Source organism: Mizuhopecten yessoensis, unplaced genomic scaffold, assembly GCF_002113885.1.
Source record: "Mizuhopecten yessoensis strain PY_sf001 unplaced genomic scaffold, ASM211388v2 scaffold10613, whole genome shotgun sequence".
NCBI lineage: Eukaryota > Metazoa > Mollusca > Bivalvia > Pectinida > Pectinidae > Mizuhopecten > Mizuhopecten yessoensis.
In genome coordinates, this window is record NW_018408634.1 from 363096 (window position 1) to 377768 (window position 14673).

At 39.4% G+C, this 14673-nt stretch overlaps 1 protein-coding gene across 1 annotated transcript in view; it reads left to right on the top strand.

Moving 5' to 3' along the window:
• Positions 1-14673, top strand: part of LOC110461418 (hypoxia up-regulated protein 1-like) — a 117466-nt gene that overhangs the window by 36737 nt on the left and 66056 nt on the right. Inside the window, exons 10-14 of the mRNA XM_021514861.1 lie at positions 821-893; positions 4251-4437; positions 4717-4851; positions 5422-5504; positions 10795-10927. Coding sequence (XP_021370536.1) covers positions 821-893; positions 4251-4437; positions 4717-4851; positions 5422-5504; positions 10795-10927 — 611 coding nt within the window. The remainder of the gene's footprint in view (positions 1-820; positions 894-4250; positions 4438-4716; positions 4852-5421; positions 5505-10794; positions 10928-14673) is intronic.

Genomic DNA, 14673 nt, shown 5'->3' on the forward strand with positions numbered 1-14673 from the left:
ATTTAGGACAGTGGGGTCATAAAGACCATAAGTGTCCGTATCTAAGACACTGGATATCAGTGTTTGAGACACTGGTATCAATATCTAGGACAGTGGAGTCAGTATAAAGACCATAAGTGTCCGTATCTCAGACACTGGATGTCAGTGTTTGAGACACTGGTATAAATATCTAGGACAGTGGAGTCAGTATAAAGACCATAAGTGTGTGTATCTAAGACACTGGATGTCAGTGTTTGTGACAGTGGTATCAATATTTAGGACAGTGGGGTCAGTGTAAAGACCATAAGTTACCGTATCTAAGACACTGGATGTCAGTGTTTGTGACAGTGGTATCAATATTTAGGACAGTGGGGTCAGTAGGTATCAATATTTAGGACAGTGGGGTCAGTATAAAGACCATACGTGTCCGTATTTAAGACACTGGATGTCAGCTGATGTTTGGAACACTGGTATCAATATTTAGGACAGTGGGGTCAGTATAAAGACCATACGTGTCCGTATCTAAGACACTGAATGTCGGTGTTTTTGACACTGGTATCAATATTTAGGACAGTGGGGTCAGTATTTGGGACAATGATGTAAATAACTAGGACATGGATGATAATATTTAGGACACTGATGTTTACGTCTAGGACACAGATATCAGCTTTTATCAGATATCAGATATCAGTGTTTGGGACACTGGTGTCCTTATTTAGGACACATGTCAGTATTTGAGTCAGTAGTGTTAGTATCTAGAACACTTGGTTCAGTGTTCTGTTGTGTCTCAATTAAATCTTTATTTCTATCTTTATTTGTGTTTGTTTTCTTTGTTGCCTAGGTTACCAGTTGATGAAGATAAAGGAAGGTACTCGAGTAGAAACAAACCCCCAGCTGGTCATCAAGGGTGTAGGGTAGGTATTAATATTACCTGTCAAATCTCCTGATCATGGCTGGTCACTCCTGAGAACCTAGCCTGAAGGATGTGAAATAAAGGTTAATCCTTAAAATCCTACTTTTTCAATACATATAAGTGGATTGCATACAAAGAAAGGGACCAATATTGTACAGACTAGCAAAGGAAACTATACATTGCTCTTCTTGGGGAAGAAGATCAAGACCCAATAGGGGAAATGAATGCAAATGAGTGTCGCCCCTTCTTGTTTTTCAAAACATTTTATTTTAGCCACTTATGCATGCCGGAAATTTAATTTGCAGCTTTCCTACAGCTAACTGTTGCGGTTCAGAGAAAAGCAATATTTTAGATGCCCATTTTTTGATACAGTAGATCCCCACCCATAACCAATTGGTGGCCTTGAAAGACAAACACAATCAACAAAATTAACTCAAAGCTGCAGCCTTGGGAAGTACTATGGACCAATACACTTTTTGTTGAAGAGATGGATGGTCCCATGCTACTTGGATTGGCTCTTGGGTCTCCTCTTACCCCTCTTATACTTACTCACTGAGTCATAACATGGAAACAGCTCTGATTCCCACCCTATAAATTTAGCCTTCTGTCTTGGGATGATCAAATACACAAACTCCGTAAGGATTTGGTTATTTTTCTTTACTTTGATGAGACATGAAGAAAACAATTCATCAAATGAAAACCTACAAGACAATACATGTAAAATTACGTTTCAGACAACTCGCATACAGTCCATGCGAAATATGCCTGTCTGACAGACAGGTGGTAAAATTTACTTTCTGGCAATCACTATTGTAATTACGGACCAAATGTCCTGCGTACGTTTTCTACCTTAGAGTCGTCTTGAGTCATGTCACTTAAGCGTTTTAAACGCCCCTGTACTATTAGGTGCAGTCAAGCGCTGCGGTAACCTGTAATGATGTTGACTGAGTGAAAATAATGCTTTGTTACGTGACTTAGGCAAAACCTGGCAAACCACATGAACAGCCAAAACAAAATCCAGTTAATGTTTTCATTTAATTATTGTACACATCAAACAATATTTGTAAGTGTATTATTCATTTTCTTCGGATTGGTAAGTATTTCAAGCTAACCTGACCGAGATGTCCTGTAAGAGTTATTCTGGTCAGACAAGCTTGGGATAGTTATCTGATCGAATGTCCTGTAAGAGTTGTTCTGGTCCGGCAAGCTTGGGATAGTTTACTGATTGAATGTCCTGTAAAAGTTGTTCTGGTCAGGCAAGCTTGGGATAGTTATCTGATCGAATGTCCTGTAAGAGTTGTTCTGGTCAGGCAAGCTTGTGGTAGTTATCTGATCGAATGTCCTGTAAAAGTTGTTCTGGCTAGGAAAGCTTGTGGTAGTTATCTGATCGAATGTCCTGTAAAAGCTGTTCTGGCCAGGAAAGCTTGGGATATATTTCTGATCAAATGTCCTGTAAAAGTTTTTCTGGGCAGGGGCAAGCTTGGGATAGTTATCTGATTGAATGTCATGTAAAAGTTGTTCAGGCCAGGAAAGCTTGGGATAGATTTCTAATCAAATGTCCTGTAAAAGTTGTTCTGGTCAGGCAAGCCTGTGATAGTTATCTGATCGAATGTCCTGTAAAAGTTGTTCTGGCCAGGAAAGCTTGGGATAGATTTCTGATCAAATGTCCTGTAAAAGTTGTTCTGGTCAGGAAAGCTTGGAATCGTTATCTGATCAAATGTCCTGTAATAGTTGTTCTGGTCAGGCAAGCTTGGGATAGTTATCTGATTGAATGTCCTGTAAAAGTTGTTCAGGCCAGGAAAGCTTGGAATCGTTATCTGATCAAATGTCCTGTAATAGTTGTTCTGGTCAGGCAAGCTTGGGATAGTTATCTGATTGAATGTCATGTAAAAGTTGTTCAGGCCAGGAAAGCTTGGGATAGATTTCTGATCAAATGTCCTGTAAAAGTTGTTCTGGTCAGGCAAGCTTGTGATAGTTATCTGATCGAATGTCCTGTAAGAGTTGTTCTGGTCAGGAAGCTTGGGATAGTTATCTGATGGAATGTCCTGTAAAAGTTGTTCTGGTCAGGGGCAAGCTTGGGATAGTTATCTGATCGAATGTCCTGTAAGAATTGTTCTGGCCAGGCATGCTTGGGATTGTTATCTGATCGAATGTCCTGTAAGAATTGTTCTGGCCAGGCAAGCTTGGGATAGTTATCTGATCGGATGTCCTGTAAAAGTTGTTCTGGCTAGGCATGCTTGGGATAGTTATCTGATCGAATGTCCTGTATGTTGTTCTGGTCAGGCAAGCTTGGGATAGTTATCTGATCGAATGTCCTGTAATAGTTGTTCTGGTCAGGCAATCTTGGGATAGTTATCTGATCGAATGTCCTGTAAAAGTTGTTCTGGCCAGGCAAGCTTGGGATAGTTATCTGATTGAATGTCCTGTAAAAGTTGTTCTTGTCAGGCAAGCTTGGGATAGTTATCTGATCGAATGTCCTGTAAAAGTTGTTCTGGTCAGGGGCAAGCTTGTGATAGTTATCTGATCGAATGTCCTGTAAAAGTTGTTCTGGCCAGGCAAGCTTGGGATAGTTATCTGATTGAATGACCTGTAAAAGCTGTTCTGGCCAGGCAAGCTTGGGATAGTTGTCTGATTGAATGTCCTGTAAGAGTTGTTCTGGTCAGGCAAGCTTGGAATAGTTGTCTGATTGAATGTCCTGTAAGAATTGTTCTTTCTGTTCAGGCAAGCTTGGGATAGTTGTCTGATTGAATGTCCTGTAAAAGTTGTTCTGGCCAGGCAAGCTTGGGATAGTGTTCTTCTTTTCAAAAATGTTTTGACAATTTCTGACAAATTTTAGTCTTTTATTTAGTTTTCCTTATTTAGAAATATGATAGGATATTTATGTTGTCGCACAGTTTGCTGGGATTTTTCCCCCCATTTTTTGAATATTTCAATTGAGTTCATGAGCAATGTTTAAAAGGTAGGCAGATGAAACTTGCTCAAATTGCATAAAACTATATAAATCTTGATTCAGAATACATAAAATTCACTTTTATTCCAAAATAAAAAATACTGCATGATAAATATATCAAAAGTGTTCCATTTTGGGTACCCTCACCCTAGATTTGGTCTGAACCATTTCATTTTTCACAAAATTAATTAGATACCAGTCTTGGCCTTATACTTTTTCAAGGGTCTCTATATATATCTGAATCCTAACTAAATTCCTTTTTTTTTTCCTTTTTTTTTTTTAGTTAAATGCTTAAATATTTATGTGAGTAATAGTGGCCCTCTGGGCCTCCTGTTTAAAATTCTTATGAGCTATACAGACCACTTGAATTCTTGCCTTATGACCCTGCCTCCTTTTCTTGATAAATAGCTATGACAGGAACCTTGGTGGTCTTGAAATTACGCTCAGGATGCAAGATCATTTGGCAAAGGCCTTCACAAAAACGAAGAAGACCAAGAGTGATGTGTACCAGAATGCTCGTGCCATGGCCAAACTGTTCAAGGAGGCAGAGCGAGTCAAAAAAGTCCTCAGCGCCAATAATGACCATTTTGCACAGGTAGACATTGTAGTTCAAGTGAAGAAAAATATAAATATTGAAATTTTTAATGCAAAGTAAAAGTGTAGTTACCAAAATGTAGTGTCAGCGATAAGTTTTGGAACATTTGATGCATTTATCTAAAGAAAGTAACAATGACTTTTTTGTCAAACTGGTTTTATTTTAGGAAATATAAGATATTAAAAGAGAATTTTTCAATATACCTCATGGGTTAAAATTTGTTTTTAACTTTTCTGCTTAAGCGTCCTCTAATTCGTCCCTTACTCTTGTGTTTTGCAGGTTGAGGGACTTCTAGATGAGGAAGATTTCAGGGTCAAGGTCTCACGGGACGAGCTGGAGGGAATGACATTGGATCTGATGGAAAGAGTCACAAAACCCATCGAAGACGCCCTTAAAGCATCCCAGGTCACACTGGTAAGTATCAGGCATCAGATACAGCACACTTAGTTGCAGGTGATTTTCTGTCCCAGGTCACACTAGTAAGAATCAGGCATCAGACACAGCACACTTAGTTGAAGTTGACTTTCAGCTAATTTTTGGTATACTACACTATTTTTTTTTTTTAGAAAGTGTTGTATGGTTATTTGTCTAGTAGCTTTCAGAAAATATTACTAGTTGAAGAATTTTCTGAAAGTAAATACATATACTAGAATACTATAAAAACAGAAATTGTCAGTAAGACATGAATGCTTCCACTTGCATTCAAATTAGTGTCATTGTTTCACAGATTTTTAGAAATACTGAGGTAGTAAAAATTACCTTGGCATTGACCTTGAAACCTTGAACTGTTGAAGACCTTCAAATGCATGTCACTAATACTTACGTACAGAAAATTAGGGAGAACCATTGTTTAAATGATAATATGTTTTACACTAAATGAGAGTCTGCAATTCTAAGCCTTAAATTTTACCCAACCACAGGAACAAAAAGAAAGAAACAAATTATAGTCAAAAATGTATATCAAAATTTCTGTGTCTTCCACAGCCAGAACTCACAGAAATTATCCTGTTTGGAGGTGGGACCAGGACACCCAAAGTACAGACAATACTCAGCAAGTTCCTGGGAGGGTAAGTATACAGGGAAACCTCATTGATATATTCTTTACCAGATCTAGTCTTGTGTCTAGGACTTACAATATGTATATTTTTGCTGTATTGATTTAAGGAAGAGACGGACAGGTATCACATGACCAAACACTCAATACACTGTAATGATATATAAATTGGTTGGACAATCCTTTTAACATGAGGTCAAAAACCAAGGTCAAATAAATATTGTTTTTAATAATTATTGACTTCAAAGGGGGGTAACTCTTTCATCAAAGAGTATTTTTGAAAATAGCCTGGAAACTATTCTCAAATTTTGATATTTTGTTAGGTACACCTCAAAGAACAATATATGCGAAATTGCTGAATTATAGAGGGATGAATACACATATGCTACCAGGATGGTTAGACTTTACCCTGTGGTTTGGCCCCACCCAAACACACTTAGTCATAACATGGCAACCTTTGAGATCCCTACCCAATATAACCACGTAAAAACAGGTATCAGTGTTCTCCCCAGGAATTTTTTGATGCACTATGGTATTTATTTTTTAACTATTTTTTAATAACTACAAATAAAATAGTCTGACTAAAGAAAATGGATCATTTTAGCATATACTTTAGCATTGTTTTTTAATCAGAACAATGATGTTCTCAATATTAACTTAAATAGTGCTACAGTTATCAAATTGAATTATTGAAATTATCCAGTAAAAGTAGAATATTTCATTGTTACTGTCAAACTGGGAAAACCATGTGCTATTTATAATTTTGGCTCCAAAATGATTAACGCTCCTCATCCATGTTTAAAAAGCCATTGCATCACGGATTACGTAAGATTATTCAGGTTATCAAAACAACATGGCTGCAACGTGCAGTCTGCTCACTTACGATCGATCTTACTGTTGCAAAAATATTTCTCTAAAAGTTGTTTATTGATAAAAGCTTCTCACATAGCTTACTTATTCAAGCATTAAAATTTGATGGCCAAAAACAATGCAGCAAAGGTAGGTATTACAAAGCTACTGTCTGAACTTCTGTGTTTTCTTATTTTGGTGTAATAGTCAGTCACCCCTGAAAATCAATACATAGATTGAAGCCTTGATAATAAATAGACATCATTAGTTATGATTAGACACTGGTAATTGTGGTCTAATGTTCACATCTATAGGTAGTACACATCCCCACAGGTAAATCCTGTCAATCCTAGGAAACAATAAAAACCTAGTCTATTTGGAAAGGGGAGAAGAGGTTATCAGTTTGTGAGAACTTGATATTGATATTCCAGTCGTATATTGTGTTGTTATATACCTCTCAATGAGTAACGGTCCAATGGTGATGTTATATACCTCTCAATCAGTAACGGTCCAATGGTGATGTTATATACCTCTCAATGACTAACGGTCCAATGGTGATGTTATATACCTCTCAATGAGGAACGGTCAAATGGTGATGTTATACCTCTCAATGAGTAACGGTCAAATGGTGATGTTATACCTCTCAATGAGTAACGGTCAAATGGCGATGTTATACCTCTCAATGAGTAACGGTCAAATGGCGATGTTATACCTCTCAATGAGTAACGGTCAAATGGCGATGTTATACCTCTCAATGAGTAACGGTCAAATGGTGATGTTATATTCCTCTCAATGAGTAACGGTCAAATGGTGATGTTATATACATCTCAATGAGTAACGGTCAAATGGTGATGTTATACCTCTCAATGAGTAACGGTCAAATGGTGAGGTTATATACCTCTCAATGAGTAACGGTCAAATGGCGATGTTATACCTCTCAATGAGTAACGGTCAAATGGCGATGTTATACCTCTCAATGAGTAACGGTCAAATGGCGATGTTATACCTCTCAATGAGTAACGGTCAAATGGTGATGTTATACCTCTCAATGAGTAACGGTCAAATGGCGATGTTATACCTCTCAATGAGTAACGGTCAAATGGCGATGTTATACCTCTCAATGAGTAACGGTCAAATGGTGATGTTATATACCTCTCAATGCGTAACGGTCCAATGGTGATGCGTAGCGGCTCAGTACTCATGCTTTATGGTACTATCACCGGTAGATTGTTATCACTAGGGTCTGATTTGTTATCACTAGGGTCTGATTTGTTATCAGTCGTATATTGTGTTGTTATATACCTCTCAATGGGTAACGGTCCAATGGTGATGTTATATACCTCTCAATCAGTAACGGTCCAATGGTGATGTTATATACCTCTCAATGAGTAATGGTCAAATGGTGATGTTATATACCTCTCAATGCGTAACGGTCCAATGGTGATGCGTAGCGGCTCAGTACTCATGCTTTATGGTACTATCACCGGTCGATTGTTATCACTAGGGTCTGATTTGTTATCACTAGGGTCTGATTTGTTATCAGTCGTATATTGTGTTGTTATATACCTCTCAATGGGTAACGGTCCAATGGTGATGTTATATACCTCTCAATGAGGAACGGTCAAATGGTGATGTTATACCTCTCAATGAGTAACGGTCAAATGGTGATGTTATATACCTCTCAATGAGTAACGGTCCAATGGTGATGCGTAGCGGCTCAATACTCATGCTTTATGGTACTATCACCGGTCGATTGTTATCACTAGGGTCTGATTTGTTATCACTAGGGTCTGATTTGTTATTACTTGGGACCCTAGGTAACTTGGGAATTTTAGGTTACTAATGATGACACATTATGTCAGTTCCACTTCCTTTATTTAAGTCCAACTTAAGCTTCATATCTTATACATGGAAACTTAATTGTTCAATCCATTCCCTTCGGTTTCCATCTCCATTCTTTCTCCTTTAGTTCTCTTCATCTCACTTCCCAAGATCTCTCTGTAATTCTATCTCTGTCTATACCTGACTCTGTCCTTGGACTCCCTCCTTCAGCTCTCCCCTTCTACTTTGTCAACCTTAGATCTCTCCCTATTATAAAGACAATCTAACACTACTTCTACTTATCTAGATCTTCTAATTCTATTGGCTAATTCCATCCCTAGGAGGCGGGGCTACATTTCTCTTTTAGAAGTCTTTTGATGACCATATCCCTGTCTATGGACCACGATTAACTTATCAATGCATTATACTAAAAGGACCTTACATCCACCACACACCATTGTCCTCCAACCCTTCACACAGACATTCCCACACACTCCATTCCCTTTGAGTTCCTACCACCATGTGTGTCCAGGTCATCTCCTTTGTTATCAATTACAATCTCTTTTTAATTACCTTCTTCTTACTCTTCTGATCTTGCTCGCCACAATTTTTCATCTGTCATAGTACCGTTACATTTATGCTATAAGGTTGACCTTTGGGTCTGGGCCCAACCTCAAATATGTAGTCCCTGGGTCATAACTTTGAAACAGTTAATATTCCAACTGTATAACCATATATTCCAACTGAATAACCATATATATATGTTGCTGGGCATAAAGAGACGAACACAATCATGCCATTAGAATTAACCTTGAGGTCTGGCCATAGTCCTAGGAAGTTGGTTTCTTGTTCACAAGTTAAAACAGTTGAGATCCCCACCCTATGGCAATATATACTTTTGCTGAATATAATGAGGGAAATACACCTATCTACTACGTACCAGGATAAGCCTAGGGACTGGCCCTATCAATGGAAACTTATTTGCAATACAACCTTTAAAATAAAGATTTGGCATAAATACATCCAGGTGAGTAATACAGGGCCCCAGAGCCTGTTGTTCTGTTATTCTTGTGTACTATTTTCCAGAGTACTACTTACCTAAACAAATATATACAACATTTTATACATAATCGGTACCAAAGGTTGTTGTGTACAACACGGCTTCAGTCATCCTTTTGGTGTCAACTTTGCTCTTTCATTGACCTCTTCTAAATTATCATGATGAAGGTTAATCCATCTTCATTCACTTTCAAAGATATTTCTATCACAACAAAGTTGTTTTGAGACATTGGTAAGTATTTATCAGACTAAGATTTGAGTAGATGTGTGGACGGTTACCTGTTTATGTTTGTAGGCAGGAGCTGGGTAAAAGCATCAATAGTGATGAGGCTGTGTTTATGTTTGTAGGAGGGAGGTGGGTAAAAACATCAATAGTGATGAGGCTGTGTTTATGTTTGTAGGAGGGAGCTGGGTAAAAGCATCAACAGTGATGAGGCTGTGTTAATGTTTGTAGGAGGGAGCTGGGTAAAAGCATCAATAGTGATGAGGCTGTGTTTATGTTTGTAGGAGGGAGCTGGGTAAAAACATCAATAGTGATGAGGCTGTGTTTATGTTTGTAGGAGGGAGCTGGGTAAAAGCATCAACAGTGATGAGGCTGTGTTAATGTTTGTATGCAGGAGCTGGGTAAAAGCATCAACAGTGATGAGCCTGTGTTTATGTTTGTATGCAGGAGCTGGGTAAAAGCATCAATAGTGATGAGGCTGTGTTTATGTTTGTAGGAGGGAGCTGGGTAAAAACATCAATAGTGATGAGGCTGTGTTTATGTTTGTAGGAGGGAGCTGGGTAAAAGCATCAACAGTGATGAGGCTGTGTTAATGTTTGTATGCAGGAGCTGGGTAAAAGCATCAACAGTGATGAGCCTGTGTTTATGTTTGTAGGCAGGAGCTGGGTAAAAGCATCAATAGTGATGAGGCTGTGTTTATGTTTGTAGGAGGGAGCTGGGTAAAAACATCAATAGTGATGAGGCTGTGTTTATGTTTGTAGGAGGGAGCTGGGTAAAAGCATCAACAGTGATGAGGCTGTGTTAATGTTTGTATGCAGGAGCTGGGTAAAAGCATCAACAGTGATGAGCCTGTGTTTATGTTTGTAGGCAGGAGGTGGGTAAAAGCATCAATAGTGATGAGGCTGTGTTTATGTTTGTAGGAGGGAGCTGGGTAAAAACATCAATAGTGATGAGGCTGTGTTTATGTTTGTAGGAGGGAGCTGGGTAAAAGCATCAACAGTGATGAGGCTGTGTTAATGTTTGTATGCAGGAGCTGGGTAAAAGCATCAACAGTGATGAGCCTGTGTTTATGTTTGTAGGCAGGAGTTGGGTAAAAGCATCAACAGTGATGAGGCTGTGTTTATGTTTGTATGCAGGAGCTGGGTAAAAGCATCAACGTTGATGAGGCTGTGTTTATGTTTGTAGGAGGGAGCTGGGTAAAAGCATGAACAGTGATGAGGCTGCCGCCTTGGGTGCCGTGTATCAAGCTGCTCACCTTGGCAAAGGCTTCAAAGTCAAGACATTTTTTATGTTTGTATGCAGGAGCTGGGTAAAAGCATCAACAGTGATGAGGCTGTGTTTATGTTTGTAGGCAGGAGCTGGGTAAAAGCATCAACAGTGATGAGGCTGCCGCCTTGGGTGCCGTGTATCAAGCTGCTCACCTTGGCAAAGGCTTCAAAGTCAAGACATTTGGAATCAAGGAAGGCACAATTTTTCCTATATCTGTAAGTACTATGGATGGCAGATAAAAGAGTGAGGTATACTGAAAGCAGCTGTCTGCTATCGGATAAAAGAGTGAGGTATACTGAAAGGAGCGTATCTGATATCGGATAAAAGAGTGAGGTATACTGAAAGTAGCGTATCTGATATCGGATAAAAGAGTGAGGTATACTGAAAGTAGCGTATCTGATATCGGATTAAAGAGTGACGTTTACTGAAAGTAGCGTATCTGATATCGGATAAAAGAGTGAGATATACTGAAAGGAGCGTATCGGATATCGGATAAAAGAGTGAGGTATACTGAAAGTAGCGTATCTGATATCGGATAAAAGAGTGAGGTATACTGAAAACAGCGTATCTGATATCAGATAAAAGAGTGAGGAATACTGAAAGTAGCGTATCTGATATCAGATTAAAGAGTGACGTTTACTGAAGCAGCGTATCTGATATCAGATAAAAGAGTGAGGTATACCGAAAGCAGCGTATCTGATATCAGATAAAAGAGTGAGGTATACTGAAAGCAGCGTATCTGATATCGGATAAAAGAGTGAGGTATACTGAAAACAGCGTATCTGATATCAGATAAAAGAGTGAGGTATACTGAAAGTAGCGTATCTGATAGTTTGCTCACCTGATTATTCTTTTGAGCTGTCTTCATATGTTGTGGTCCAATTTCTGTTTGTAGAACATTTTCATTTTCTCTGTAAAAATACTTACAGATTATAGTTGATTCCAAAGCTGGTACAAATGTTCCTTATGACTTACTTTTTGTGCCATTCCTTGCCTTTGATTAGCTGAGCTATTTTCACCTTTTCTTCAAGATTCACAGAAGAGACCTACTCCAAACTATAAAACTGACAAAAATCCAAGATGGCTACCCTGGCATTTGATTAACTAAGACACATTAGTGTGGAGGCACAGAAGTTAAGTGGTAGGACACTGGGCTCATGACCGAAGGGTTGCGGGTTCAAGTCACGTCGTGGCGCTAGGTTGTATGTTTGAACAAGATACTTTGCTCGCTTGTTCCAGTCTACTAAGCTGTAAATGAGTTCCTGGTCAGAGAGTGCTGGAATTGTTGAATGCTAACTTGGAGCGCCGAAATGGCAGAACCAGCTGTATACTTCCCAGGGAGTTGAGAAAGATATTGGCTGGTTGCAAAGGCTCAATAACTAAGGATGATTATCTATGAACCGCTTTGAAACGGCCTACAAGCTGGTCTGTGGTAGAGCAGTATATAAGAATCTCGAATTATAATCATTATTATTTAGTTTTTAGCTTATGTCATGGTTCGGCGTCCTTTGCCATCAGTCGTCGGCAGTGTCGTCCTGTCAACTTTTCCTTTAAACAACTTCTTATGAAGAACAAACAGGCATAGAACCATGATATTTGACTGAAAGCTTCGTTAGTAGGAGCCTGATGAAAATGACCTTGACCTACTTTCAAGGTCACAGGATCAAATGTGTCGACTTCTGCTGAAGAACTAAAAGGTATAGAATCTTCAAATTTAGCTGGTGGCTTCCTGGGATAGAGTCCAACAAAGTTTGAGAATGAAAATGACCTTGACCTACTTTCAATGTCACAACGGTCAAATGTGTCAAACAATTTAAACGACTTCTTCGAAGAACCAAAAGGTATAGAATCTTCATATTTGGCTAGTGGATTCCTGGGGTAGAGCCCAAAAAGTTTGCGAATGAAAATGACCTTGACCTACTTTCAAGGTCACAGCAGTCAAATATGTCCATTGTTTCAAACGACTTTTTCTGAAGAACTGAAAGGTATAGAAACTTCATATTTGGCGGGTTGCTTCCTTCAAATCTTTTTTTAGCTCACCTGGCCCGAAGGACCATGGTGAGCTTATGCCATACCGCAGCGTCCGTCCTTCAACTTTTCCTTTAAAACGCTACTTGTCCTGACCGGCCAAGTAGATTTTGACTAAATTTGGTCTGGAGTATCCTTGGGCCAGGGGGACTCAATTTTGTATAAACGGTGGGTGTGGCCCCCCTGGGGGAAGAGGGGCAGAGCCAAATAGAGAAAATAAAGGTAAAACCATTAAAACTCTTCTTCTACCATAGGAATTAAGGGATTTTATCCTGATTTTGTCTGGAGCATCCTTTGGCCAAGGGGACTCAATTTTGTATGAAAGGTGGGTGTGCCCCTGGGGCAGAGGAGCGGGGCCCAATAGGGGGAAATAGAGGTAAAACCTTTAAAATCCTTCTACTACCATAGGCATTAAGGGATTTTATCCTTATTTAGACTGGAACATCCTTGAGCCAAGGGGACTCTATTTTGTATAAACTGTGGGTGTGGCCCCTGTGGGGGTAGAGAAGTGGGGCCCAAAAGTGAAAATAGAGGTAAAGAATTTAAAATCCTTCTTCTATGGTAGGTTATTCAGGGATTTTATCCTAATTTAATCTGGAGCATTCTTGGGCCAAGGGAACTCAATTTTGTATAAACGATGGGTGTGACCCCACTTGGGGCAGAGGAGCGGCCAATACAGGAAATAGAGGTAAAACCTTTAAAATCCTTCTTCTAACGTGTCGATTAAGGGATTTTATCCTAATTTAGCCTGGAGCATCCTTGGGCCAAGGAGATTCAATTTTGTATAAAACGTGGGTAAGGCCCACCCGGGGGCAGAGGAGCGGGGCCCAATAGGGAAAATAGAATAAAACATTTGAAACCCTTCTTCTACTGTAGGGATTTACGGATTTTATCCTGAATTTGTCTGGAGCATCCTTTGGCCAAGGGGACTCAATTTTGTATAAAAGGTGGGTGTGCCCCTGGGGCAGAGGGACATGGCCTTGTAGGGAAAATAGAGATAAAACCTTTAAAATCCTTCTTCTACCGTAGGATTGAAGGAATTTTATCCCAATTTGGTCTGGAGCATCCTTGGGCAAAAGAGACTCAATTTTGTATAAACAGTGAGTGTGGCCCCTTTTAGGGGCAGAGGAACAGGGCCCAATAGGGTCAACATAGCAAATTCTTCAAAATCCTTCTTCTGTAGGATTGACATGATTTTGTCCAAATTTGGTATGAAGCACCCTTGGGTGAAGCAGAATCAACTTGAATAAATGGTGGGTCTGACCCCCCCCTGGGGCCTGAGGGGTGGGCCCCAATAGGGGTAATTGAGCAAATTCTTTAAAATTCTTTTCCTTCTGTCAATAATTGGTCTGAAGTATCCTTGGGTGAAGGGGACTTAATTTTGTATAAACGATTGTTCTGACGGTCACCCTTCAGGGCAGAGGGGTGGGGCCCAATAGGGGAAACAGCAAATTCTTCAAAATCCTTCTTCTGTAGGAATGACAGAATTTTGTTCAAATTTGGTATTAAGCACCCTTGGGAAAAGGGGAACCAAATTGTAATAAATGGTTGGTCTGAACCCTCATTGGTCAGAGAGGTGAGGCCAAATAGGGATATAGAGGAATAGTTTATATAATATCCTTCTTCCGTTGGGAAGAATATATTTTGACCAAATTTGAACAGTAGCATCATATGGGGAAGGGGAATTAATTTTGTATAAATGGTTGGTCTGACGGTCACCCTTCAGGGCAGACGGGCGGGGCCTAATAGGGGAAACATAGCAAATTCTTCAAAATCCTTCTTCTTCTGTAGAAATGACAGGATTTTGTCCAATTGCATATAAATACAACCCCTGACTAACCATGTTATACATTACCAGCAACATATGGCCATTTCAACTTCAATTTTGCTAACATTACCAGGTGAGCGATAAGGCCCTCTGTTGTAGATCATC